Here is a 25,957-nt window from a genome sequence, read left to right as displayed (position 1 = left end):
TTGAAGGATGCTTAGTTTCACGTACCAATAAGAGAAAATGACAGAAAGTATCTAAGGTTCTGTGTGCAAGGAACACATTACCAATTTACTTGTCTGCCATTCGGCCTCACTTATTCTCCAAGAATTTTCACGTTAGTTAGTGACCTTGATTGCCTATCTGAGAAAGATTGCCTATCTGAGAAAGAAAGGGGTCAAAATTTGGGCCTATCTAGATGACCTTCTGGTTTCAGGAGTATCAAAAGAAGCTGTGCTGGCAGATGCTACCTTGGTGGTAGAAATACTACAGGAACACGGATGGTTAATAAACTGGAAAAAGAGCAACTTCATACCATCCCAAATCATTCAGTATCTAGGTGTAATGATAGACAACATGCAATTCACAGTTGCTTTATCAGAAGATCGTTGTCTAAAGATTCAAAGTGCTGTTGCTGTTATTCAATCCCAGAGACGAATCCAGCTGAGAACAGCAGTAAGCCTTTTAGAAATGCTTTCTTCTACAATCAAGATAATTCCCTGGGCCAGATGGAGAATCTTCCAGTGGATTCTGCTCAGATACTCCAGAAGCCGAACTTCTCTAAATCTCTACATAAGTGTTCCAAGGGAAGCAAAGGATTCTCTAGACTGGTGGGGAAGCAGTCTTCTGAGGTGAAGAGACTCTTCCCTAGAAAGTCCTCAGTTTGTGGTTATCACCACAGACGCAAGCGTAACAGGTTGGGGAGCCCATTTACAAGACAGAACCTGTCAAGGAATCTGGCCAGATCGGGAGAGAGCAGGCTATCCTCCAATCAAAGAGAATTAAGAGCCGTTTGGATGTCAAATCTGTTACTTCAGAGGCCAAATTCTAGGTTCACATTTAAGAATTATGTCGGACAACGCTACTACAGTAACATATATCAACAGACAAGGGGAAAAAAGGAGTGCAAGTCCATTGGAAGAACTAAAGAACATTATGGACTGGCAGAAGAACATCTGCAGTCAATATTGGCCTTTTACCTACCAGGCAAAGAAAATCAAGAAGCAGTAGTAGTAGTACGTTTATTTATAAGGCGCCGCAAAGTGTCCGCAGCGCCGTACATAGCAAACAAAAGCAGATTATTTGAGCAGAAAAATAGTTTGCCCAGGAGAATGGGAGCTACAAGACTCAGTTTTCCATATGATAGTCCACAGATTCGGACTTCCGGATATAGATTCGATGGCGACATACAACAACAGAAAGGTAAATCGTTACTTCTCCAGGTTCCAAATGCCAGGATTGTCCGCACTGACCCAAGTTTGGAACTTCAACCTGGCCTATGTTTTTCCACCATTCCCTCTAATATCCAGAGTGCTAAGGAAAATAAGGGAAGACAGGGCTCTGGTAATTGTCATAGTACCATTCTGGCCGAGAAGGGCATGGTTCCCAATGCTACTGGACATGGCGGTAGAAGATCCTCTGACTCTGCCGGTGTCCCCTTACATGCTGAGCCAGGGGCATCTTTTCCATCAGGATCCTCAAACACTGGCTTTAACAGCCTGGAAATTGAAAGGCAACTATTAAAGAAGAAGTTTAACGCCTTATTACAGGCTAGGAAAAAGGTCACATCAAATATTTATTACAGAGTATGGAGAATTTTTCTTGATTGGAGTGAAGAAAAAGGTTATACGAGAGACTTTACAGTTCCTGTGTTAAGGCTATAAGATAAGGATTGGCTGCTGCAAACGTGAATGTGTATATTTCTACCCTAAGTGTCCTTATGGATAAAAGATTGGCTGAAGATAAATTAATCCAAAGGTTTTGTCAAGCCATTAAAAGAACAAGACCTAGAATAAAATCTTTCATACCTCAGTGGGACCATAATCTGGTTCTTAATGTCCTCATGCATGCACCTTTTGAACCCATGGATAGGGTAAAATTGAAATTTCTAACTTGGAAGGTTATGTTTTTAGTAGCCATCACATCCGCGAGAAGAATTGGGGAGCTTCAAGTGCTGTGGGCTCACAATCCTTAAAAATTTTTGAAGATAAAATAGTACTACGTACTAATCATCTTTTTTGCCTAAGGTTGTTTCTTCTTTTCATATAAATCGTAAAATTGTGTTATCATTTTTTCCAAAACCAGTAAACCAATAAAAAAGGAGCAACAGCTACATACATTGGATGTGGTAAGAGCGGTATCTATATACCTTAACAGAGTCAAGTCCTTCAGACATGCAGAAACTCTCTTTATTATCTCATTGGGTTCTAGAAAAGGGTTTACTCCTTCAAAGCAAACTTTATCCAGATGGGTCAAGGAAGCTATCACTTTTGCCTACAAAAAAGTTGGATGCCAACTACCATGGATAGTGAAGGCACACTCGGCGAGGGCGATGTCAGTATCCTGGGCTAATGAGGCAACAGTATTGATTAAAGACATTTGTGAAGCTGCAACCTGGTCATCCATTCACCAAACACTATGAGTTGGATGTGGCTAAAGAATATTTCGGAAGTCAAGTTCTTAAACAAGTCATGTCTTTAGGTATTGCATTGCCCTTCCTGATATGCTTTGGTATGTCCCATTGTAAGGCTGCCATGAAGTAGAAAGGAGAAAATAACAGATTATACTCATGATAATTCCTTTTCTTCGGAATACTTCATGGCAGCCCATATATATCCCTCCCTATGTCTGTTTTTTCGCTAGGATCCAGCGGAGACATTCAAAGACTGAGGAGAGGGAGCAGATATAGCAGGAGGAGGAGGAGCAAGGGGAGGATCCAGGCGTTAAACGAAAAAAAAACTACCTGTCTACAAACTGGGAGATAAGGGGTTAACCCATTGTAAGGCTGCCATGAAGTATTCCGAAGGAAAAGGAATTATCGTGAGTATAATCCGTTATTATTTTAAGCAGCATAAATCAATTACATAAATAAAACCTCCCGGGGTATCAAAATAATATAAGATAATATATTGAAAGTGCCCCAATGATTGGTCTAGAAGACCCCGACTCACTGACAAGCCATGGCCTCACCTCTGGAGCAGAGCGCCCACCGTCTAATTTAATCTCTCCTTATCACCATTGCATTTATCTCTTCTTAAGGCTTAATACATCTTCCTCATAATGACCTGTTAAGTTTACCTTATATAGGAAATATCTTTTTTTTTTTTTTACATAATATTTTTTTGTTGAATCTCAAGAGATGTTGGCACTCAATGTTTAAAAAAATATATCGGGAGGCACAATGGGCAAATGTTTAAACTTTTTTTAATACATGATAAAAATATTTAGTAGTCATTCAGATTATAAAAGAAAACAACAACAACAACAAAATTCACCCTGTAGTAAGAGATTACAATATATGATAGTTGTTATTGAGTGCAAAGTAAACTGTGCAAATGTAATGCATCAGCCAGGACTGTAATACAGGATTTATAGCCGACCTTTCTAGATGTCATAAAAGCTGCACATGAAATGTTTCATAAACAAACTAGTTATAGGAAAACAATTTATCTCAAATATGTCCCTGGTAAATATTTATGACAGTATACAGGTTACTATAATTTGTTCCCCAGTTATACAGAGTTTATGGTCTGTCTATAAACACAAGTTCAGGTATCTGGTTGCAAGACATCAACTATTTAAAACAATGCATCAATTTTATTATCATCACATTTGATTTAACTTTTGACTTTTTTAGAAACAATTCAACCACGGAGAACAGTGCTCATATTAAAACATACAATGACTTTTGGTCTGATAAGTAGAGGTAGGGGTACAGCAGTAGATTTGGTTTAGAAAACTGTATAGAAAATTGTGCTTCCGTCCAGCTAGTGGGTTGTACAGCATGACGCACTTCAGGATAGATCACAAAAATATAAAATCACTTCTCAATGTAAATAATTTGTACATCCAGGGAGTGACCGATCTGTCAGTAAAGAAAGTAGGTAAGACATTCCTTGGTAATGGAGGAAGAGGACACACAGTAGTATTCACACAATATAAAGGATAAATATTCTCATTTAACTACAATTAAAAACATTTTTTTATGCCTATGTGCTTCCAGTTAACAGTTTTTAAAAGATTTGGTATGAGAAGTGTTTCCTCCCTCATACCATGTACGGGGATGCAGTCAAAATCCCGACAGGGTCATAATACCGACAAGGAAAAGATCCCGACATAGAATGTACAGGTGAAACAGTCAACATGACTTTCCGTCGACAGGTCGCGAGGTTGACATGGTTTTTTTCACTGTTTTTTGACAAGGACACAGTTGGAAGTGAACCGTAGCCGCTAGCTTCGCTCGCGATGCTTCAGGCACACTATTTTAGGACGTGGTGGGAGCGAAGCAAGGGGCTGCGGTTCACTTCCAACTGTGTCCTTGTCAAAAAACAGTGAAAAAAAACCATGTCGACCTCGCGACCTGTCGCCGGAAAGTCATGTTGACTGTTTCACTTGTACATTCTATATGTCGGGATTTTGTCCATGTCGGGATTTTAAATGTCAGGATTTTGACCTTGTCTGGATTATGTCCTAAGTCAGTATTATGACCCATTCGGGATTTTGACCCTGTTGGGATTTCATACCGAATCCCATGTACGTAGGCATGATAAGCTTACCTACCACGGAGTTCATAGCATAAAGCAGGATTGCTCAAGCGCAGCAATAAAGCTACGTGAACGAAGAGCAGTGCTGAGGACAGAACTCACTGCAGAGACTGGTCCATACTACAAGAAACAGTGTGTGCTTGGAGAATTGTGGGGGGTGTAGTTCTTCATTAGATACTATATCATCACATAACCAGTCACTGTAGTTCAAACAAGTGCTTACATGTCATGAACTTGGAAAAAAATGTCCTAAACTACAACGGAAAGACCTATCTACATGCACATGCTTTGATCGCATATACCACATCTTTTTCCTGCTATAGAATTAACCTTTTAAATATTTTTACAAACTACATTGTGTGTGAGTGGAAGTCAGTTTTACAGTAAAACATATTTAAGGCACCAACTTTTGAGCATGAACATGTATGCAGCCAGTGCATTTACATCTACACCGTTATAGGAGAGCAGGCACCAACAGTGAAATGCAAAGAGCCATCAGTTACTGTGTACAGCGCCTTCTGACTGATGAAGAGATTACTCCCCCCGTATTGGTCATGGTTGGGATTTCCTGGAAGATCTCAGATATAGGCTGCATAGGTTCTTGAAGGGGTATTCACAGTAGACAAGTTGATTCCAGTGGCTATTATGTAACTCAGACGGAAGGGACATTCACAGCATGATCTTGAAGGAGCTGAAAAGATTTAAAAACAAATGTAAAAGGAACACGAGGATTCTGTCTTTGCTTAATGTAGACAGTAATACAGAAGAAAGGACAGAAGGGAAGCATAGAGCCCAGGTCTTAAGGCCCCCATACAATATGCGATTTTGGGAAGATTTCATCCGATTTCGGCACTTTGGGCCGATAACCGGATGAAATCAGCCCAAAATCGCAGGTGTGTGATATCCGATCCGATGCGCGGTCCCCTGCGCATCGGACCGGATCAGGGAGGTCGGACGGTCAGCATGTACGATCACGTCCGACCTCCCTGTATGCATATGCCTGCCCACCTGACAGGCATATGCACGCAGACAACCGGGGGAGCAGTGGGGCGGGCAGCGGGTCCCTGAGTGCTTGGCTGGCGGCGCCGGTGAGTGCTGACCTGTCGGGGGCGGTGTGATGATCACAGTCTCTCATTAAGCAGCGCTGCGGGATGGGAGTGGGACGTGCAGTGGCGGGTATTAGATTTTTTAAATTCCTGTCAAATGACTGGCCGTTCTCTGATTGGCTGAGAGCTCTCATCCAATCAGAGAATGGCCAGTCATTTGACAGGTTTTTTAAAAATGTAATACCCGCCACTGAGCGTCCTGTCCCGCAGCGCTGCTGAATGAGAGACTGTGATCATCACAACGCCCCGGCCGCTAGGTCAACGCTCGCCGGCACCGCCAGCCAAGCGCTCAGGGACCCACTGCCCGCCCCACTGCTCCCCATGATGAGGATCACCGCCGCCCCCCTGCACCTCGCCGCCCGCCCCCTACTCCACAACATGTGATAAATCGCAAGCGATTTATCATATGTCAAATTTGGCTCATCAAGTACCAAATTGTATGTGAGCCTCCCGGGCGGCTCACAGGAGAATTGGGTCAGACTTGTCTGGCCTAATGTATGGGGGCCTTTACACTTTCATCCTTCTACATGCTCCATTGCACAAGAGACGTGTATATTAGACATATTTGCAGTTCTAATGAATATTCTAATAGAAATTAGCAGTATCATTATCAATACAACACAAACACCTCAGATATCTGTCTGCAGTTGCTCGATACACACGTTAGATCTAAGTAATAACCACCATTGATAGTCTCTTGTACACTGTACACCTCTCCAGATTCTACACTTCAGTCATGGTTCCCTCACTGGCCAATGTACTAACATCTTCCCAAGTCCCTGACTGGACCAATGTTGAGTGTATGTCCATAATGTGTTTTGCATTAGCAGTATATGAGCCCCATTGGTTGATTTTTGCCTTAATGTGGTAGATGAGCATTCATTGTTGGCCTAAAATGCTCCAAATCCTCATTTAAACTCTACAATTACAATGGAGTATATCATAACTATTATGATTCTCAGTATGCTTAGAGCAGTTGTTACCAAATGGTGTCATGTGGCACCCTGGGGTGCCTTGGAGGATTTTCAGGGGTGCCCAGTTCAAATTATTTATGACCAATATAATAGACGCATTGTAGATGAACAGAAGTAAATCCTGTCCATTACCACACAACTGACACTTGGGATGAAATGTAATGCCGCAGAGCTAAGCAGCCGTGCCGGATGCATCCAAACACAGATATTTTTTTAAAAGGGACAATCACTTACAAGGCAAAACCATGCCTTGTAAGTAAGTGCTTGCCCATTTTAAAAAGTGCCCGAGTTCGGCTGGCATCACACACTGGTGCTGAACTCGGCCGGCATTACATTCCATCCTAGGGATGAGATATAAATACAATGTGCTTAATTTACTATATTTTTTTGATTGACTCCATGAGAAACTTTTGGCCTAGATGTGCCTGAAATAAAATCTGATACTCGGGTGCGCCATGATTCAAGAACAGTATGGGAACCACTGACTTAGAGCGTGCACCTGTATTTTCTATTCCCAACAAGACTCATAATGGTAGCACGTCTTAGTACACTATGTTCAAAATTAGGATGCGCAGCCTAAGCTCCAACCCCTTTCCTCTGTACAAGAAGCAGATGTGAAGGTTGAAGGTCTTTGTGAAACACACACACCTGACAAAATCGGGAGATCTGGAGATGACGTGCTGGAATTCAGAATGGTTAATCGTGCCGTCCTTATCAATGTCAGACTCTTCCAGAATCTAACACAGACACAAAAACACAATCACAAGTTTTTTTATAAACTACAGTAAAGCCTATGTAAAATGTGACTCATACTGAACATCAGATATTACATGTACAAACGTGCTTAGGGGTTATTCAGACCTGATCGCTAAGCTGCAAATTCACAAGCCTGACGATTGTTTGACTGCGCATGCGTATGGATCATAGCAAGGATGCGCAAGGCCATCAGTGTTAAAATCCAGAGTCTTTCCTGAACGCAGGCCATTGATGGGCAGGAAGCCGGTGTTTCTGGGTAGTAGCCGGGCCATTTTCTGAGAGTGGCCATGTCTGTGTATTCTTCCTCACAATAATTTTCAGGAGAGCGTGTGACGTCAGCTCTGGCCTCGGTCATCCTTTTTCTATTGCACTGGCCAACTAGGTTGCGTAACACACAGGCTGCACTAGAACAATAAGTTGATGGCTAGTGAGTTGCGAATGGATCTGCAATATTTTTGCACACTATTCACAGTCTTACACAGAGCAGGATTTCACTCTGGCATGGCAGCGGCTATCTGATCGCAGGGCTCTTCAAATTAGCATAGACGCGATCAGGTCTGAATCTCCCCTTTCTAGCAGATCATTAACAATCCCAGATGAGGTCCAACTGTGGCCGAAGGCAATCTCTCCTAGAGACTCATGTCAGACAGCTGATAGCTGTGTCCCATTATAAATATTGCATTTAATCATTCATAAGTACATGACAGTGTTCATAGCGCATAAGATTGCATTCATCGCTATGTTAGTGTGGAAGAGATTGAATGCCTCATTATTTACCATGAATCTAAAGTTCTGATGATTGCCTTAGTCCAGGCATGTCCAAACTATGGCCCTCCAGCTGTTGTGCAACTACACATCCCAGCATGCCTTGCAATCGTTTTAGCATTCCCCAATAGCAAAACTGTAGCCATGCATGATGGGACTTGTAGTTTCACAACACCTGGAGGGCCATAGTTTGGACATGAACACAGAAGACAGAAAGATATGTCGCTGTGCGGTGCACCAAGGAGAATTGGTATTTAAAATGTAACCTTTATTATGATTGGTTAAAACATAGCGAAATAAAAGACACAAAACATGAAAATACACATGGACATTAGTTTTAAAAAAGGGTATTAGATTACCCTTACGACGTGGGACCCCTAACTCCTGGTATAATTAATACAGTATTGGGTTCCTATGATCAGTCTAGTAATAGATAAATTGAAACAGATAGTCTGATATGCGGCGGTACAGAGCTGATAGGGTTATGCACCAGTCACTTAGATCTCTTTCACACGCAGGGTAATTGTTGTGGGTGCTGGTATAACCCTGTTTAGTAAATCATTGCATCGGGCTCACTGAAGGTGCGTTAGGGTAGCATACGGTTAAGATGGATAGGTAGCTAATCGATTACACCACTATGGGCGAGAATTGCACCAGAGATTACTGCTATTTAATTAACAGTAATTCTCCTTGCAGAACTATCATGTATTAACCGGCGTATCACTACTGCCACTCACCTCCGAGTGTCCCGGAGCACGGTGCGCCTGGTAGTGACGCGCCGTCTCACAGTGTAGGACAGGGGTGCAGCGGTCTCGCACTGTCGACTTGCAGGGTGCACAACACAGCCAACGGGCTGCGAGCTACACGCGCCGCTCGGTACTGGATAAATTTAAACTAGACAGATCAAAATAGGTACATTTCAATGGGGGTAAGGGAGTAGGGGTAGCCCACGAAGTGTACGGTCGGCGTACGCTTCGCTAATGAGCTTCGTCAGGACCAGTCCTGACGAAGCTCATTAGCGAAGCGTACGCCGACCGTACACTTCGTGGGCTACCCCTACTCCCTTACCCCCATTGAAATGTACCTATTTTGATCTGTCTAGTTTAAATTTATCCAGTACCGAGCGGCGCGTGTAGCTCGCAGCCCGTTGGCTGTGTTGTGCACCCTGCAAGTCGACAGTGCGAGACCGCTGCACCCCTGCCCTACACTGTGAGACGGCGCGTCACTACCAGGCGCACCGTGCACCGGGACACTCGGAGGTGAGCGGCAGTAGTGATACGCCGGTTAATACATGATAGTTCTGCAAGGAGAATTACTGTTAATTAAATAGCAGTAATCTCTGGTGCAATTATCGCCCATAGTGGTGTAATCGATTATCTACCTATCCATCTTAACCGTATGCTACCCTAACGCACCTTCAGTGAGCCCGATGCAATGATTTACTAAACAGGGTTATACCAGCACCCACAACAATTACCCTGCGTGTGAAAGAGATCTAAGTGACTGGTGCATAACCCTATCAGCTCACTGTACCGCCGCATATCAGACTATCTGTTTCAATTTATCTATTACTAGACTGATCATAGGAACCCAATACTGTATTAATTATACCAGGAGTTAGGGGTCCCACGTCGTAAGGGTAATCTAATACCCTTTTTTAAAACTAATGTCCATGTGTATTTTCATGTTTTGTGTCTTTTATTTCGCTATGTTTTAACCAATCATAATAAAGGTTACATTTTAAATACCAATTCTCCTTGGTGCACCGCACAGCGACATATCTTTCTGTCTTCTGTGTTCAGTAAAAACTGATGTCCCGTGGTAGCACACCCTCATCCTGATATGTGAATTAAAACACACCATAACTTTGAGGCGTCATTTATTGAATAAACTTGATTTCCTGTGCGATTGCCTTTCCCTTCCCCCTGACCCCCCCTTTTTTTGTACATAGTTTGGACATGCCTGCGCTTAGTCCAATGTTAAGTGACCTACATCAGACAATTTATTTATAGGCATTAGCAAGATTTCCCATGGAATGTAATTGCCGAAAATATGAGCTCTTGCACCAATTTTTACCAGCTGTGCAGTGCACCATCCAAGTCTGTGGCAAGTTGATATTACTTGAAGGGAAAAACATACGCTCAGCTCACACAAGCTTAGTAACATAAGGCCTGATTCAGACCGGTTGCGAGTGTTCGGAGCCCAGCAAACAGGTAAACGCTACCCCGCCGAGCTCCCTCCCTCACATTCACAGCTGTGCACACGGGGAAATTCACTCACCATTGAATAAGATTCCCCCTGCTCGCAGCGCTGTGTAAGTCTAGACTTAATAAATCTTTAATATGGATCACACTAAACGGATGCCGTTGGAGAGCAGCTCCAAAATTAAGTGTAAAAAAACAGAAGTGATGTAACAAATATTTGCACAATTTTAACCACCCACAACTCACGTTTGCAATAAGCTGCTTCATCTCGTTGTTACTTAGCTTTGTGTCTTCGTCTACACCTGTCAAATGATCAACCAGTGTTTCCAAATCTGTTTCATTCAGGGCACCATCCCCATCAAAATCTGTAAAAGGAGGCTTATTAGACACTACATTGCTCAAAGTGAGAATCTAGCCCAGTGGTTCCCAAACTATGTGCCTAGGCCCCCTGGGGTGCTCAGAAGATTTGCAATGGTGCTTTGGGTTGGTGGTCCAGGTCCAATTCACATTAATTATGGTCAATGTAACAGGCAAAACCAGTGCTGGTGGCTGCCAATCAGAACATATGTGGACAAACAGAAGCAAATCCTGTCTTTCACCACAAAACGGACCCTAAGGATGATTTAAACACAATTTACTTTAGTATTTGTATTTGAATTGTCCAATAAGAAACATTTGGCCTAGAAGTGCCATAAAAATGTTTTACTACAATAAGGTGCTGTAATTAAAAAAAAAATTTTGGGAAACACTATACTAGCCAAAAAAGTTATTTGAATTGTACGTAGTTTAATGTCCTTTGAAATTAAAGTACTTAACAAAAAACAATTGGAGAAAAATAAAATATTAAAATGTTGTTACATAAAATTATTTTTTACTTCTCTAATCAGTACATAGTTTGTGGATTCAGCATGAAATGCAACAATCGATATTTCAGTTTTCGCGATTCTGCGCATATGCAGATACCGCAGTGAATATGTGCGAAGCTTAAACTGTGGTCGCATCCCCGAAGGGTGAACTTGCAGTTTGAGTGATAGTTGGGGGCAGTGACAGGAGCAGCAACAAGGCGTTAGAGGGCACTCTCCAGACAACGCAGGTGTGTCCAGACCATTTTTGGGGCGGTTACAGGCAGCTTTGTAACATTACAGTGAAACTTTGTGATGTCACACGCAGCTGCTACAAGATGAAAAATGGTGGTGCTGTACCTGCCTTCACCGGCACAATGGAAATCAATTTTTTGGGGAGACGTTGCCACCAATGTGTTCAGCTTGTATGTTGCTTTGCTTTCACACTTCTGCCCAGTTCATCGTAAATCAGCTCCATGTGGTTTTATGCTGGGTACACACCAGGACGACTAGGGCCCGATCCCCTCAATCTAGATCCAATTCCGACCAATTGGATCTAGATTGTGTGGTGATTGGGCCCTTTTCTGTCCTGGTGTGGACCGATATCGATCCGATGCGCGGTCCCGCGGGTCGGTCGGTCGTTATTCAGATCCTACCTGCTGCAGGTAGGATCTGAATAACGACCATACTGCCGGGTGCGGGACGCCATTGGATCGGACCCGCTCACGGTGCACATCGTGAGCAGGTCGTGCCCCCCCCGCATCATCGTGAGCGGGTCGGCCGAAACACTGACGACCCGCTTACGATGTGCATCGTGAGCGGGTCATCGTGGTGTGTACCCTACATTAGCGTGGAATCTGTGCAGGTCATTCTATGATCTGGAGCTTACAGACTTGTTCTTTACCTCCAAAGTAGTTCTGCCATGGCGGAATATTTTGAGTCAGTATCTTGAAGTAGGATGGGCTCCTGACAAACGAGGCATAGATTAGGAGTGTATTGCAAAGGTTACACAATGCAGCGGAAGCCCATTTAGATCAGGAAGCCAGGCAGTCTGTTCAAGGTGACATCATCGGCTCTAGCCATAGAGTCCTTGTTAATCACACGTCTTGCACCATTTTTGATAGTTGACATTACAAAGATTTATTTACTACAGTAAGTGGTAGTTTTTGAAAATAGATGCTTCTCAAGGTGTTTAGGCCCAAGGTTTAGAATTGTTGTGGCCTGAAGTTTAGAATGTGTTCGGTTATTAAAAGTGTTGTTTAGTAAATAAAATCCACACATTGAGGAACCATCCTTACTCAACAACATGCAAAAACCAACAAAATTGGGATTAATGAGTCCCATGAGACTTTCTTCAGGTCTTCAATAGCCCACTGGCATCTTTGGCCCAGGCAAGCCTTTTTTTCCCATTTCTCCAGCTGTAAATACTTCCCAGTGAGTGGTTCCCAAACTGTGTGCCTAGGTACCCTGGGCTGCCTTGGGATGTTTGCAAGAGTGCCTCAGATTTGGGGTTAACAACCAAAACAAATAATTTATGCTCAAAAAAGATAGGCAAAACCAATGCTGGTGGCTGCCAATTATAAAAGGTATGGACAATTAGAACTACAGCTATGTTTCCCACCACATAACTGAACCGGAGGGTGACAGTTAAGCACAATTGACTTTATTTATTTATCCATAAGAAACTTTTTGACTAGGGATGCCTTGAACAAATGCTGATATTTTAGGGTGCCCTGGTCAAGAAAGGTTGGCAATCACTGACTTAACCTGTTATTTGAGCCATGAAAAATGGTTATTTTTTAGATCAATGAATTTTACATTGCTTGTTCTTTTAAGTCGCTAGTGGTGGATGAACTTTGTTAGGCCGATCATACACCAATGCCTTCTTTGGAAATCTAAGCTACTGCCATTTACCTCCTCTAACCTGAAATTTTGTGGCCTTTCTTCAACAAGTCAGTGTCTGCCAATTGGCGGCTAATCCCATGACACCATGAGAACCGGTGTATCCGGTTGATAGTGTCTAGACGGTCAGTAGGTCGACACCAAAAGGTTGATATGCAAAAGGTCGACATGATTTTTTTCATACAGATGGGGCAGGTCCCATATTTGCAGGGGATGGCAATGGCGACGCCAGCCGCCATCCCCCACCGCCGCCATCCCTATAGCGACAAGGGGACGCGCGCACGAGATGCGCGCGCGTCCCCTTCCGACTGCGCTTCCAGCACTTCCCCAGGGTCACCTCCAGCTTGTCGGCAGTCACCCGGGCTGCCCGCAACCCCCCCCCCCCCTAACCCTGTCCGTCTCCCTGAAGCGGAGACGGACAGGGTTTCCGTCGCCCCGCCGACGGAGATTGAGAGGCGCGCGCGTCTGAGTCAGATGGTGAGGCAGGCTGCTGGCGGATCGCCAGCGCTGACGTTCTGGCGATTCGCCAGCAAAGAAGAGGCCTGCCCCATCTGTACTTCACCATCCATGTTGGCATAGAGCGAAGCGAGCCACGTGAGGTTGAATGTTAAACTAATTGTTGGTCCATATCGACAATGACACCAAAACAAATGGGAAACTCATGCCGACCTTTTCAATGTTGACTTTTTAATTGTTGAACTTCTGACTGTCTACCTAGACCTGGGGCAGCCAACTCCAGTCCTCGAGAGCTACCAACAGTTCACGTTTTCCAACTCACCTCGCATGTACACAGGTGCACTCATTACAGACTAACACATTATAAAAGATCCACAGGTGGAGCTAAATACTTTACTTCTGTGAGGAGACATGGAAAAACGTTAACTGTTGGTAGCTCTCGAGGACTGGAGTTGGCTACCCCTGATCTAGACACTGTAGATCTGGGGTAGCCAACTCCAGTCTTCGAGAGCTACCAACAGTTAATGTTTTCCAGATCTCCTAACAGAATCACAAGTGAGGTAATTAGCTCCACCTGTGTCAGCGAGTAATGAGTGCACATTTGCAGCAGCTAGGTTGTCTGGTGAATGTGAACTGTTGGTAGATCTCGAGGACTGGAGTTGGCTACCACCGCTGTAGATCTATGATTCCACAACCGAGAACTGGTAACACTTGCGATACATTATTCAAAAGGCGCACACTGAACCGTGCTGCATGGTCATGGTAATCACTATAGTTCCAATCACCAAACAGTACTCATGTGGTCAGGTTACTAAATAAAAGTTACATACCGCTAAAGTCATCTCTCTTTTTGTATTGCACATGTCATATGGTTTTTTTTAAATGTCTTGCAGATTTTTTTGTGTTCAGCGGGATGCAATTAACTTCAGGATGGGAAAAATAAAAAAATAATCGCCAGAATTTCTCCAACGTTAAAAACCGCAGCATCATACATTCCCTGAATGCCCACCTCTAGAGGCCTGAATTGCAGAACAGTCCTATTGTATAGCCTTCACAGCTTCTAACCCTCCCCACCAGTTTATTTAATCTCCCTCTTCTCCAGACTTCTGAGCTGGATGAGGTCATACCGATCAGAGGTGTTCAGATGGGTTACAGAATGATTTAAATACATGTATTTCTTTATGAATTTACCAAAAATCCGGAAGGCATAGTGAGATTTAATTTCAAGTGTAGCAGATTCGCTAAAAGCACTTAGCATGTCAAGGAAATCTTCAAAGGACATGCTGTCATCTTCTTGCTCTGCAGTAGAGAATACATGGCAGATCCGATGCTTAAAGGGGTTTGCCTGGAAGGAAAAGAGAGCACAACTTAAAATGATATTTCTGGCAAGTCAACTGTTACATGTGAAGAGAGAGAGTTAGATTTGGGTGTGGTGTGTTCAAACTGAAATCAAAATTGCAGTGTAATAATAAAGCAGCCATTATTTACCCTGCGCATAAACAAAATAAACCAAATCTAACTGTCTCTGCACATGTTATATCAGCCCCACCTGCAGTGCACATGATTTTGTCCATTTACAAAAAAGAAAAAAGCAGCTTTGCGATCAGGTCTGAATTAGGCCCATGGTCCGATATATAGTACCATCGTAGATCAGAATGATAGATCATACACATTGCATAAGCAGGCATGGACAACCTGTGGCTCTCCAGCTGTTGTGAAACTACACATCCCAGCATGCATTGCCACAGTTTAAGCATTCCCTAATAGCAGAACTGTGGCAATGCATGATGGGACTTGTAGTTTCACAACAGCTGGAGGGCCATAGTTTGGACATGGCACCCTATGCCTGGCATAGGGTGTACAGCCGATCACTTCACGGGGTCATTCACTTGGTTGTCCAGTCGGGTGTGCTGGACACCCAATGGGATGACTTTATACAACGACATGCGGCAGGTAACAATATAGCGCGCCGTCATCTACCACATCACGCAGTATGTATATAGGTGCGATACATCGAACCATCTGTCGTACCTTCAGCTGGAAAACACATTGTTCTTATATGTACACAGCTTTAGGGGGTATTAAATGCCTGCCGATATTTCCCACAGGCAGAAATATCGGCACACACTTATTCAATGCTGCTGCAGATCGGCAAAAACATCCACAAATCTGACAATTCAGCGTGTTTTCGTCAATGCAGAGTCCACTTTCTTAAAAAAAAAAATAATGGACGTTAGATTGTCGAATTTGCGCAGGCTATCCGATGGTCATAAAATTTGAATAGGTTGAATGTAAATTCAACCTATTATAGTTGAAAAAGTGCCAATATTTCCAACTTTCAAAACGATCAGCACGGATTGAATACCCCCTCAGTCACTTCTGGGGCAGACCCACAAGGTATAGCTCTCAGCTGCTAAACTACTGGGCGATCTTGCGATTGATCCCTTTTCTCCACTGTGGGACAATAACCATTTCCCACATTGGTGTGTGGGGCATCTTGGCTGGCCAGAAATGAGTCATTTATATCTAGATACCATTCTCTTTGCACAGCTTAGTTATGGAAAGTGAAAATCTAACCCATGTTTTATACATATCTGAAGCTCCATCATGCGCTCTCTCTCTCTGCACAGTGGAGAAGTGCTGCTTTATTTCTGGGCCACCTGTGAGAACAGCTGAAAATGTTCTCCTCTTGATAAGTATTTCTCAGCTGTAAAGTTACGGTATCTATTGCTTGAATATGGTAGTAGTGGGCTCAGACTACAAGGCTCAGGTGGGAGGTTAGTTTGGAGCACCTGGGAAAGATGAGAATTGGGTATGTGTGCAGAGTTCTCCTTAGGTGACCACAAATTCAAATGTCAGTTCAGATCTCCATCCATAGTTCCAAGTGTGGTGCCATGGATGCAGGTTTCTGGCATTTATTGTGGCCCTGCCCTGGTTTATGCTTTCTAGTCTCAAATGACACAATGTGCAGTTACGACTGGAATGCATATTCTCCTGCATGACCCGGTATGGTGCAGATTTTGTCTCTATCTCGATAACTCCTTGAACCAGAATCTTTAACCTGGTAATGGCTTGTATAGTATATGTGTTGTGAGGAGGTTAACAGCTTTGCAAGCTGCAACCTTCCACAGTTGGCATGGCCTGATTAATTCCACAGTTGCTCATGAAAAAATCATGTGCCTAATTCAGCATGCAGTTGCCTGCAATTACAAAGTTGCAGCCTAGACAGAAAGAATGACCGCCTCTTGCAAAAGAATTTCAAATAGCAACGCATTCGCACTTCCATTTGCAAAAACCAAACCATCAAACCATTTTTTCCCATCTGAGTGAAGGCCCCCATACACGCTGCGTTATCGGCTGGATCACATCGCATTGCAACGCATGCGATGCGATCCTCGGGCAGTACAAAAAGTATGTGCAGCACATATTTTTTGTACTGCACGAGGCCCGCGGGAGCGTGCATCGCATTGCACGTTTCTATCGCAGCGTGTATGGGGGCCTTTAGTCTGGGGCTTCCACTAATCTGCTAAAGAACCAGGCTGGAAATGATCATCACTGACATCAGAGACTCTCCCACAAAACACCTGGGCATACCGGCATTTTCAAACCACGCACGCCATGTTTCTGCCCCAAAAAGGCTGGCTTCTGTCACTCAAGCTGCGACTTTATGCGTATGGATATTTAATCACAAACTGCGGCCAAACATGCGCAATGCAAAGCCTGTGCAGTTGTTTAATCATCAAACAGACTGTGAATTCTCTGATTAGCACCCCATGTGCATTACGTGGAAACGCCGTCTGCTCCTTCTGGTAATCCTCTTTCTCTGCCTGAGAGTGCACTCTTATGACTTGGCTGTATTGTGTCCGGGCATGGCTATCGGTCGGTTCCTTGGCCATCCCAGTTTGTTATATGATTAAATATTGTTCTCCTGTATGCTATTTATTTATTATTTACAGTTTCTTATATAGCGCAGCAGATTCCGTTGCGCTTTACAATAGTAGACAGTGATAAGACAAAGTGGGTAACAACAGACAGACTTGGAGGTAGGAGGGCCCTGCTGCAAGCTTACAATCTATAGGGATATAGGGGGAAACATAAGGACAGGCACCAGTAATAGCATAGCAGCTACAAGTCCAGAAGGGAAGCTATATAATGCATAAGTGCCTCGGAGGGTTATGCATGTAGAACTTAAATATGATAGGCTTGCCTGAAGAGGTGAGTTTTCAGGGAACGCTTGAATGTTTGGAGGCTATTGGAGAGTCTTATTGTGCGTGGAAGGGCATTTCATAGGATGGGAGCAGCCCGATAAAAGTCCTGTAATAGTGAATGGGAGCTAGTGATCCGTGCAGAAGAGAGACGCAGATCTTGTGTAGAGCGTAGTGGTCGAGATAGGAGATATTTTGTGATAAGTGCAGAGATATATGCTGGTGCAGTATGGATAATAGCTTTATAAGCAAGTAGAAGTGTTTTATATTGAATACGGTAATATACAGGCAACCAATGGAGGGACTGGCAGAGCGGATCAGCAGACGATGAGCGTCTTGCTAGGAAGATCAGCCTAGCAGCAGCATTTAAAATTGATTGCAGTGGTGAGAGTCTGTTCTTGGGTAGACCAGTTAGGAGACTATTGCAATAATCAATGCGGGATATAATGAGTGCATGGATAAGAGATTTGGTAGTGTCTTGTGTTATTTGCAATCATTGTGGGGGTTTTCTCTAATGCGTGTATAGCATTCTCCGACATCAATGTTCTCTTGCATGTTATATTATTTGATAGGCCTGATGGGATATTATATCTGACTATTTTCCCTTGTAAGCAAGGTCTGTATGCTGGACAGCGTGCCTGACATGTGAGCCTCAGCATTGCCTCACACATTTACCTAAATACAAGTAGCAAGTAGTCAGGAAATCCTGATCGGAGCTGACCAGGATTTCTTTCTTAAACAAAGCACAATTACCTTTAATTCCTGCAAAGTCAGAAACTTTTCCTTTGGGACCCTCACAGATTCAATGCTACCTCTGTGTTCTTTCTGTATAAGATCACCAAATCTTTTGTGAGCACTGTAGAATGAAGAGAAAACGATCAATTTAATGACCAGAAAGTATAAAGATTAATTCTCAGTGGGGTACATCCGTGTTGTCCATAAGAAGTACGTGGATTCCGGAGTGCCAGCACAGTTATGTTGACTACATGTCATGCTAAATGATCATGTTTACATATTTACTGCCGGCGTATAGTAAATACTGGAATAGCGCTAGTCATTCTAATGGTACCAGCATTCTAGGGTCCACATACCTGAGAAATGTCCTTTCTGATTTTTTTAACAGCAAAAAAATCTAAGAAAAAAAGCTACCAATATAGCAGACATAAAAGTTTTATTATTTGTTAATAATTTATCTAAGCTTTCAAAAAATCATATGCTACTAAACACTTTACTACTGGCAGAGTGGGAAATTGACCAGCAGAGATTTAAATATAGGCAGAACTAAGTGCTATTAAATATTAATGACATGAAAAGATTTTAAGGTCTCTTAGGTCATTTTCAGAACATCTTAGTAAATGCTTTGATCACCCCCTAGTGTACAGAGGGTAGACAGCTCTGGACTTGGATCAGAGTATTTGCACAATTACCTTCTGGCAAGGCCAGGGCATTATAAATGAAGCAAGTGCACAGACTACAAGAAAACAAGGAAATGGGATAAGAAATATATTACAGTACAAACAAATCATATGACTACACCTAACACTCTCCATGGAAGCCAACCATTATCATAAATAAATACAATTTGGATTAGTTGTGAGCAAATCAAGGCTCCAGGTGCTCTAGCCTAATACACATTTAGTTCCCTATGTAATGTGTTACACGTACAGGTACTCAGGGACTCGCCATTCAAACTGCCCATGTACATGTATGATCTAATGCATGTGGCGTGTGAAGGAGACTTTGGCTTTAGGCTGCCCAGCTGGCTCTGTAGCACAATGCACATAAATGACTGGTTCCATCAGTAAGTAACATTGCCACATCCATCTGGCAGTTATCTTAAGAATTTTACCACCTCCCCTATAGTACATTGGGAAGAAATTAGTCCGTAATTATATTCCTCAGCTGTCACCTACAAAGAGCCCCCCTCCCCTCCCCCATGCAATACAAGGCTCAAACCTAACTAACTTGTTGCTTTTACATGAATTACAAATCACTAACTATTGTTAGTAATAGGGGTTATTACGTACCACACACTGCAGTTCATGGATTTTTGTTTTTTAAAGAATTTAACCTTTCCCCATTGGTTTATACAGACATGTAATGTATCACTAGCTAATAATATACTATATTTCCCAATGTGGTGTAGATGCAGCATACAATATATTGTATTTTTTGTGTTAAGTTGGGTACACACTAGGCTATTAATTGGACACTATATATCGTTCAGACATGGATCGGTGCGATAGATCGGCCACATCGCTCAGTGTGTGGTTCCCTGGGTTGTCTTGTCTGGTGTGCTCCATGCCCAATGGGACGATCCAGGAAACAACACTATGCATTGTATATGAAGCAGGTAACAATACATCATGCAGATGGTGCAATGTACAGTGCGGGTGTGGTATGACTGGCCGACATCAGAATCCCGACTGCTGGTGCCCCGGCGGGGTGAGCGCAACAAGCCCCTTGCAGGCTTGGCGCACTCACTTTGCTCGCCACAGGTTCTATTCTCCCTCTATGGGGGCCGTGGACCCCAACAAGGGACAATAGCCCCTGTCGGTCAGGATCCCCCTATCAGAGCACTGGCAGTTGGAATTCCGGTGCCGGTATACTGACTGTTGGGATCCCGATTGTCGGGTAGTCATCCGACACCCGTGCCGCTGCTCGGTACACACATCGATTAGTGTGTACCCAACATAACACAAACACCATTGTAAAAGAAGAATTGGATATAATTATATATATATATATATATATATATATATATATATATATATATATATATATATATATATATATATATATATATATATATATATATATATATATATATATATATATTAGATATATATATTAGATATATATATTAGATATATATATATATTAGATATATATATATATTAGATATATATATTAGATATATATATTAGATATATATATTAGATATATATATTAGATATATATATTAGATAGATAGATAGATAGATAGATAGATAGATAGATAGATAGATATAGCATATACAACTATTGTTTAGCAATTGTAAAAAAAAAAGTATTTACAGTAACAAGTACTATGGTACTCTGCCTTTGCAATTAAATGAAATATCTCCAAAAATAAGAACTTTGGTGCATCCAGAAAATTCCAACGAATAGATTTTACATTACCTTATGAGAGGTTACACATACATTTTTATATAAAGGATAATACATTAATTCTTATGCAAGATAAGAGCATTGTAACAACAAAACAGATATGACATGTCTAGTAAATAATACGTACATAAGGATCTCCTGTTTTGTGAGGTAAGTCAGCTCCTAAATAAAAACATAAATTAAACCAGTCACTTAAACATTCCTATAGATATGAGATAAAGCAGCAGAGAGGGAAATAATACAAGAAACCAATAATTACATGAATAAATCCTCTGTAGTATAGATATAACATCAAGACAACTTCAGTACTCTAAACCGCTCATCTGATGGTATTACCAGCAGATGAGCGAATGGGTGGACAGCTTATCATAGTGTCCTGCTATGGGAAGTAGTTCACTCCCGGTGCGTATGCACCAAGTGATTTTCATCACAGCGATTGTCCCCATCATGTTGCCCATATATGCTGGGCAAAATCACCCAGGGTGTATGGACCTTAAAAAGGCATAAAGATATAAAGAGGAGCCTTTGGATCCCTTTTCAGCGGCACGTGCCCATTAGGTTGACCTGGATCCCTCCCCGGAGGCACATAAACATAAGGTTGGCCCGGATCCCTCCCCAAAGACACATGCCCATTCGGACAGCCTGGTCCAAACCCAGCAGTAAAGTGATAGCATAATTTCACCTTTTTGTTACTCTTCACCAGATTCACCAGACCCCATTTAGTAACAAACATTGTTACTAATGGCATTTTGTTTATGCCAATTGTTTAGGGATACTAACTAATATTGGCATTTAATATTATTTACATCAGCAGTGAGATCCAGCAACATCACCCTCAGAAGAAGCAGAAGGCTACGCTGGGTCCCCATTGCCGTACCACATCGCTCTCACCATCTAATGATGCCATAAGTGGTGCTGGGCCAAACAGCTTAGCGAGGTTTATTAAATACTGAAAGAAGGACATAACCCCTTTAGTGAGTGCTATAGGAGTGATGTATTATCCCTGAAGGGGACCTTTTTTTCTTTTCACCAAAATGAGATGTTAAATAATAGTTTTTAGAGAATTGAAAAATAAGCTGCAATAACCTTATTATCAGTAACTATTCCCATCCACCAGGAATGAGGAAACACAGCAGATGCAATCTTGCCATATGGACTGTATATTGGTTTAAAACAAGAAACGCATTTGACCCTTAATAGTACATAGCAGCACTCTATAATAATAATAATTTATTATTATTATTACGGCCAGCATCACCCATGCCCGGGTATAGCACTACCTGATACTCCTTCAGGAGTTGCTTGGACAGCTGGCTGGAGGATCCCCCCATGTTGGAGACGTCTCAGATCCTGACAACAACTTCTCAGCGGAACTCCGGCAACTTTCTCTTGTGTTCTGTCCCTGTGCAGCAACAGCCGCAGCAACAGGCCCAGAGCTTCCGCAAACTACGTAACCTCCCCCCGGACACACCTGTTTTACATACAAGCCCCCTCACACCTATACTTTACGTGACACAGCTGGGCGACCCGTCCCCGCCCCCTCTCCTCCCTCTACCCGCCCCTCTCTGATGTGGAGGTATCAACCATATCCACCAGTATAGGGAAGTGTCTTAGAAATAATAAATAAATACTTTGACGTTTTTAATAGTATCCTGGGGGGAACAGCGTGTTTTAGCAATAAAAATAAATATGCGACCTACGGCTTGACAAGCAGCTGGCTGTGCTGTAGCTTACTGACTCTGCTTTGGTACACCCCTATTTGTGGTGACCTGTTGGTATATCCCAAACAGGAAGATAACGTGCTGAATGTGCTGGCAGCAGCAGCACCCGGCTAGTGAGCGGTAGTCACCTCACCACCAGTGAGTGCAATGAATGAGTTGGGCTAGGATCTGCTGTGAGGGGATCAGTCTGCATCCACCTTTCGTCAATCAGGTAATCACACTCACACATTTCTCAGCCACATGTAATTGGCCCCATACGTCAGCAATTAATTGTGACAATCCTCAATTCTGGAGATGATTGCCACAATTAATCTTTAATGTGTGGGCTCCCCCTTTTGGCAATCCCAATAAAAAATTAATAGGGATCGCCAATCGATTGCTGAATCAGATTTTTAAACATGTTTAAAAATCTGGTTTTGTTGGAGTTTCATTTTTGTATGTGTGGGCATTCTAACAGGAAAAATCTGCCGATCACTGAAACAAATCTGTAGTGTGTGGGCAAGTCAAATAGATTGAAGAAACAATTTATCTGGGGGAAAAAAATCACTGGATCTGAGAAGCAATTAATTGTGATCGCAGGTGTATGGGGCCCTTTACATTCTAGATAATGTGCACTGTATATTACTTTTAATTGTAATTATTAATTGCAGACTCCACACTGAGCTGACAAGAAGCAGGTCATACTTTTGACTATCTGTAAATACCCAGTTTGTTGTATCGCTGTCTCCTATTGTAAAGCGCAACGGAATATGCTGCGCTATATAAGAAACTGTAAATAAATACCTGCCATGCTGTGTTCTCCACATATACTTCTTCTTTACTTGCGACCTGGGAGAGGCATTGACACCCACCCTGTCCAATGCAGGAAAATGAAACGGTATTAAGAAAAGGCGGTATGAGACCATTAGACCAAAGGCAGAGCCAGAATAATGCCCCAGTGGGGTCCTAGATCACACACTGGCTTGGGGCCGCCTTCCTCTCCATATAAATCACCATTAATATGGTTTGGGATAGTCCTGTGCAATTAGCTGGGTCCTCCACATACTAGATGATCTGGGGATGCCCAAAGGTCGTACTGATCGAAATAATAAAGAGAGTATTAAACCAGAGTGTTTGCCTTTAATTTAGTCTCAACCTTACCCATAACTATGGTTTGTGGTTGTGCGGTGGTTGGGGACTGCCGGACCCCCTTTGGGTGTGTGCTCAGTGTAGCAAATGAGCTATGTTGCTGTGTGGTCTGTGGGTCTTTTGTGTGTGTGTGTGTGTGTGCCCAGTGGTGGTCTTGCCAGTGAAGCCATATATTGCTTTAACAACTTAACATCCAGAGCTGTGCACAGTATTACTTGTTGGGCGCTGGATCTGGATGTTGCTATATGCAGGTCCATGCCTGCAGATTCATGGACCACATGGAGTGGTGTGGCTCGATTGTTGCACTGAGAGGGATTCCCAAACCATCAACTGTCATCTCTCTAGCCCCCATTTGTTGGGAGAATGGTGGTCTCCTACCGCTATGCTAGTTTGAAGTTGCTCCATGAAGGCTCCGCCTGAGGTTGTGTGAGTATGGGCGCTTATTGTTGTGGTTGCCTTGGCTGCTCTCCCCAGTTCATATTCCAGTGTGCAGAACCCAGGCTCTTTATAACACCTTTAATGACAGGTCCCCCAAATAAGTAATAATAATGATTTACTAACTTAAGTTGTGTGGCTAATATAATGAAGTATAACATGTATGAAGATGTACTAATTGGCTTTTTTATACTATCAGGAAGGATATCTGAAATAGCAGCAAAATATTATGGATTTAGAAAACGCAGCTGATCTCAATGGGACCAACATAGAAGAATATAAATATTCAGAGGCAGCCTTCATCCTGCCGGGCATCACATGGCGGAAGAGAAGACAATATGCAGAGGAGAGACATTTTATATCTGACTTTGATGCTGCTCTGAGATCTAACTGGGTGGAGAAGATGAAGCAGGGTCTTTTCCGCTATCCACTGTGGAGCTTACAAACCAGGATCTTGCCGGGCAGGGTGAATTATGTCGCACAACTTAACATCAAGAGGGGTATAGAGAGAAGGAAACCTCAAGACATCACAAGCATACACGAAAAATTCAATCCAAATCAATTTAATTTTAATAAGATTCCTCCTAAAGAAATCTTGTTTCAGATGATCAGATCTCCCGAGGGTAATCAAGAGGTTCCCGTTAATGATGCTGCCGGCACTCTGCCCAAATATAGGCCGAATCACATACTAGTAGTGATAAATGTCAGTCCTCTTGAATTTGGGCATGTTCTATTTATACCAGATCCATCTCTTTGCCTGACTCAGATTTTAACCCCAGATCTAATGTTATTTGGATTGGAATCCATTCTTCTTAGCGGGCATCCAGGGTTTAGAGTTGGCTTTAACAGCCTTGGTGGGTTTGCTTCTGTGAACCACTTACACTTGCACGGTTTCTACTTGGACGAAGAGCTTCTGATTGAGTCCGCATTGAGCAAATCTCTGTGTCCTGAAATTAACTTCCACCAGTTGACTCATTTTCCTGCCCCAGGTTTCTTTTTCTACACAGATGGTAAGGACTTGGTGCCAGTGTCCGGCAGAATATGCCAAGTCACAGATTATTTTGTCACCCACAATATTGCACATAACGTGTTTGTAACCAGGGGATGTGATCCTGGAAAAGAGGATTGTCCAGATGCCAGAGAGGGGATTAGAATATTTATATGGGCAAGAAAGTCCTGTTTTGGGGTCAAGGAGGAATCCGCATTCAATGTGGCACTTTGTGAACTTGCAGGTCACCTGCCCTTCAAAAACGCAGACGAGTTCTCGAGTATAACTGAGGAATCTGTTATCCACATTATTAAAAAGTACCTCTTATCGGATGAAGAGTTCCGTCAATTATCGTTGGAGCTCACAGGTCATTTAACATCCTGAAAAAGTGCTGTATAGAGTGTCTGCAATATTTGTTATTTTATGTATTCAATATATTGCCTTACTCGCCTTTAAGTGTCATTTTTATCTTACATTCATTAAAATATATTTATTAAAACATTTTAAAAATCTATTCTGACCAACCATTGTAAACAGCTGCCATTTATGCATTGCACAGGTGTGACCGCCCCTGGAAAGTATCATGCAGATTTGGCTATTGTCATTGTGTAGGAGCTATAAATGTCCCCATAACGAGTGTGGTATAGGGTTCCAACAGTCGGGATTCCGACTGCCCGGACTCAGACAGCATGGTGAGTGCAACTAAGCCCCTTGCGGGCTCGCTACGCTCGCCACGTTCTTAATTGTGAAATTCTGAAAAAAATACTA

The 25,957-nt window shown here is 42.7% G+C and overlaps 2 protein-coding genes across 2 annotated transcripts; one reads left to right on the top strand and one right to left on the bottom strand.

Annotated features, from left to right (window-relative positions):
• Positions 1–4,396: 4,396 nt before the first annotated feature.
• On the bottom strand, positions 4,397–22,444 carry CIB1 (calcium and integrin binding 1). The gene is made up of 7 exons (XM_083184130.1): positions 22,198–22,444; positions 21,045–21,079; positions 18,521–18,623; positions 14,754–14,907; positions 10,609–10,727; positions 7,286–7,374; positions 4,397–5,248 (listed from the first exon to the last, which is right to left on the bottom strand). Exons 1-7 carry the CDS (start codon positions 22,246–22,248, stop codon positions 5,227–5,229), a joined length of 573 nt encoding a protein of 190 aa, XP_083040256.1. The 5' UTR covers positions 22,249–22,444; the 3' UTR covers positions 4,397–5,226.
• Positions 22,445–22,706: 262 nt separating this feature from the next.
• GDPGP1 (GDP-D-glucose phosphorylase 1) lies at positions 22,707–25,703 on the top strand. The gene is made up of 2 exons (XM_083184129.1): positions 22,707–22,849; positions 24,401–25,703. The coding sequence occupies exon 2, from the start codon at positions 24,431–24,433 to the stop codon at positions 25,571–25,573; it is 1,143 nt and encodes a 380-aa protein (XP_083040255.1). The 5' UTR covers positions 22,707–22,849; positions 24,401–24,430; the 3' UTR covers positions 25,574–25,703.
• Positions 25,704–25,957: the final 254 nt, after the last annotated feature.

Source organism: Crinia signifera, chromosome 4 (genome assembly GCF_055691185.1).
Source record: "Crinia signifera chromosome 4, ASM5569118v1, whole genome shotgun sequence".
Taxonomy (NCBI): domain Eukaryota; kingdom Metazoa; phylum Chordata; class Amphibia; order Anura; family Myobatrachidae; genus Crinia; species Crinia signifera.
The sequence above is the reverse complement of the archived record's forward strand: the minus strand, read 5'-3'. Positions and strand labels throughout refer to the sequence as shown.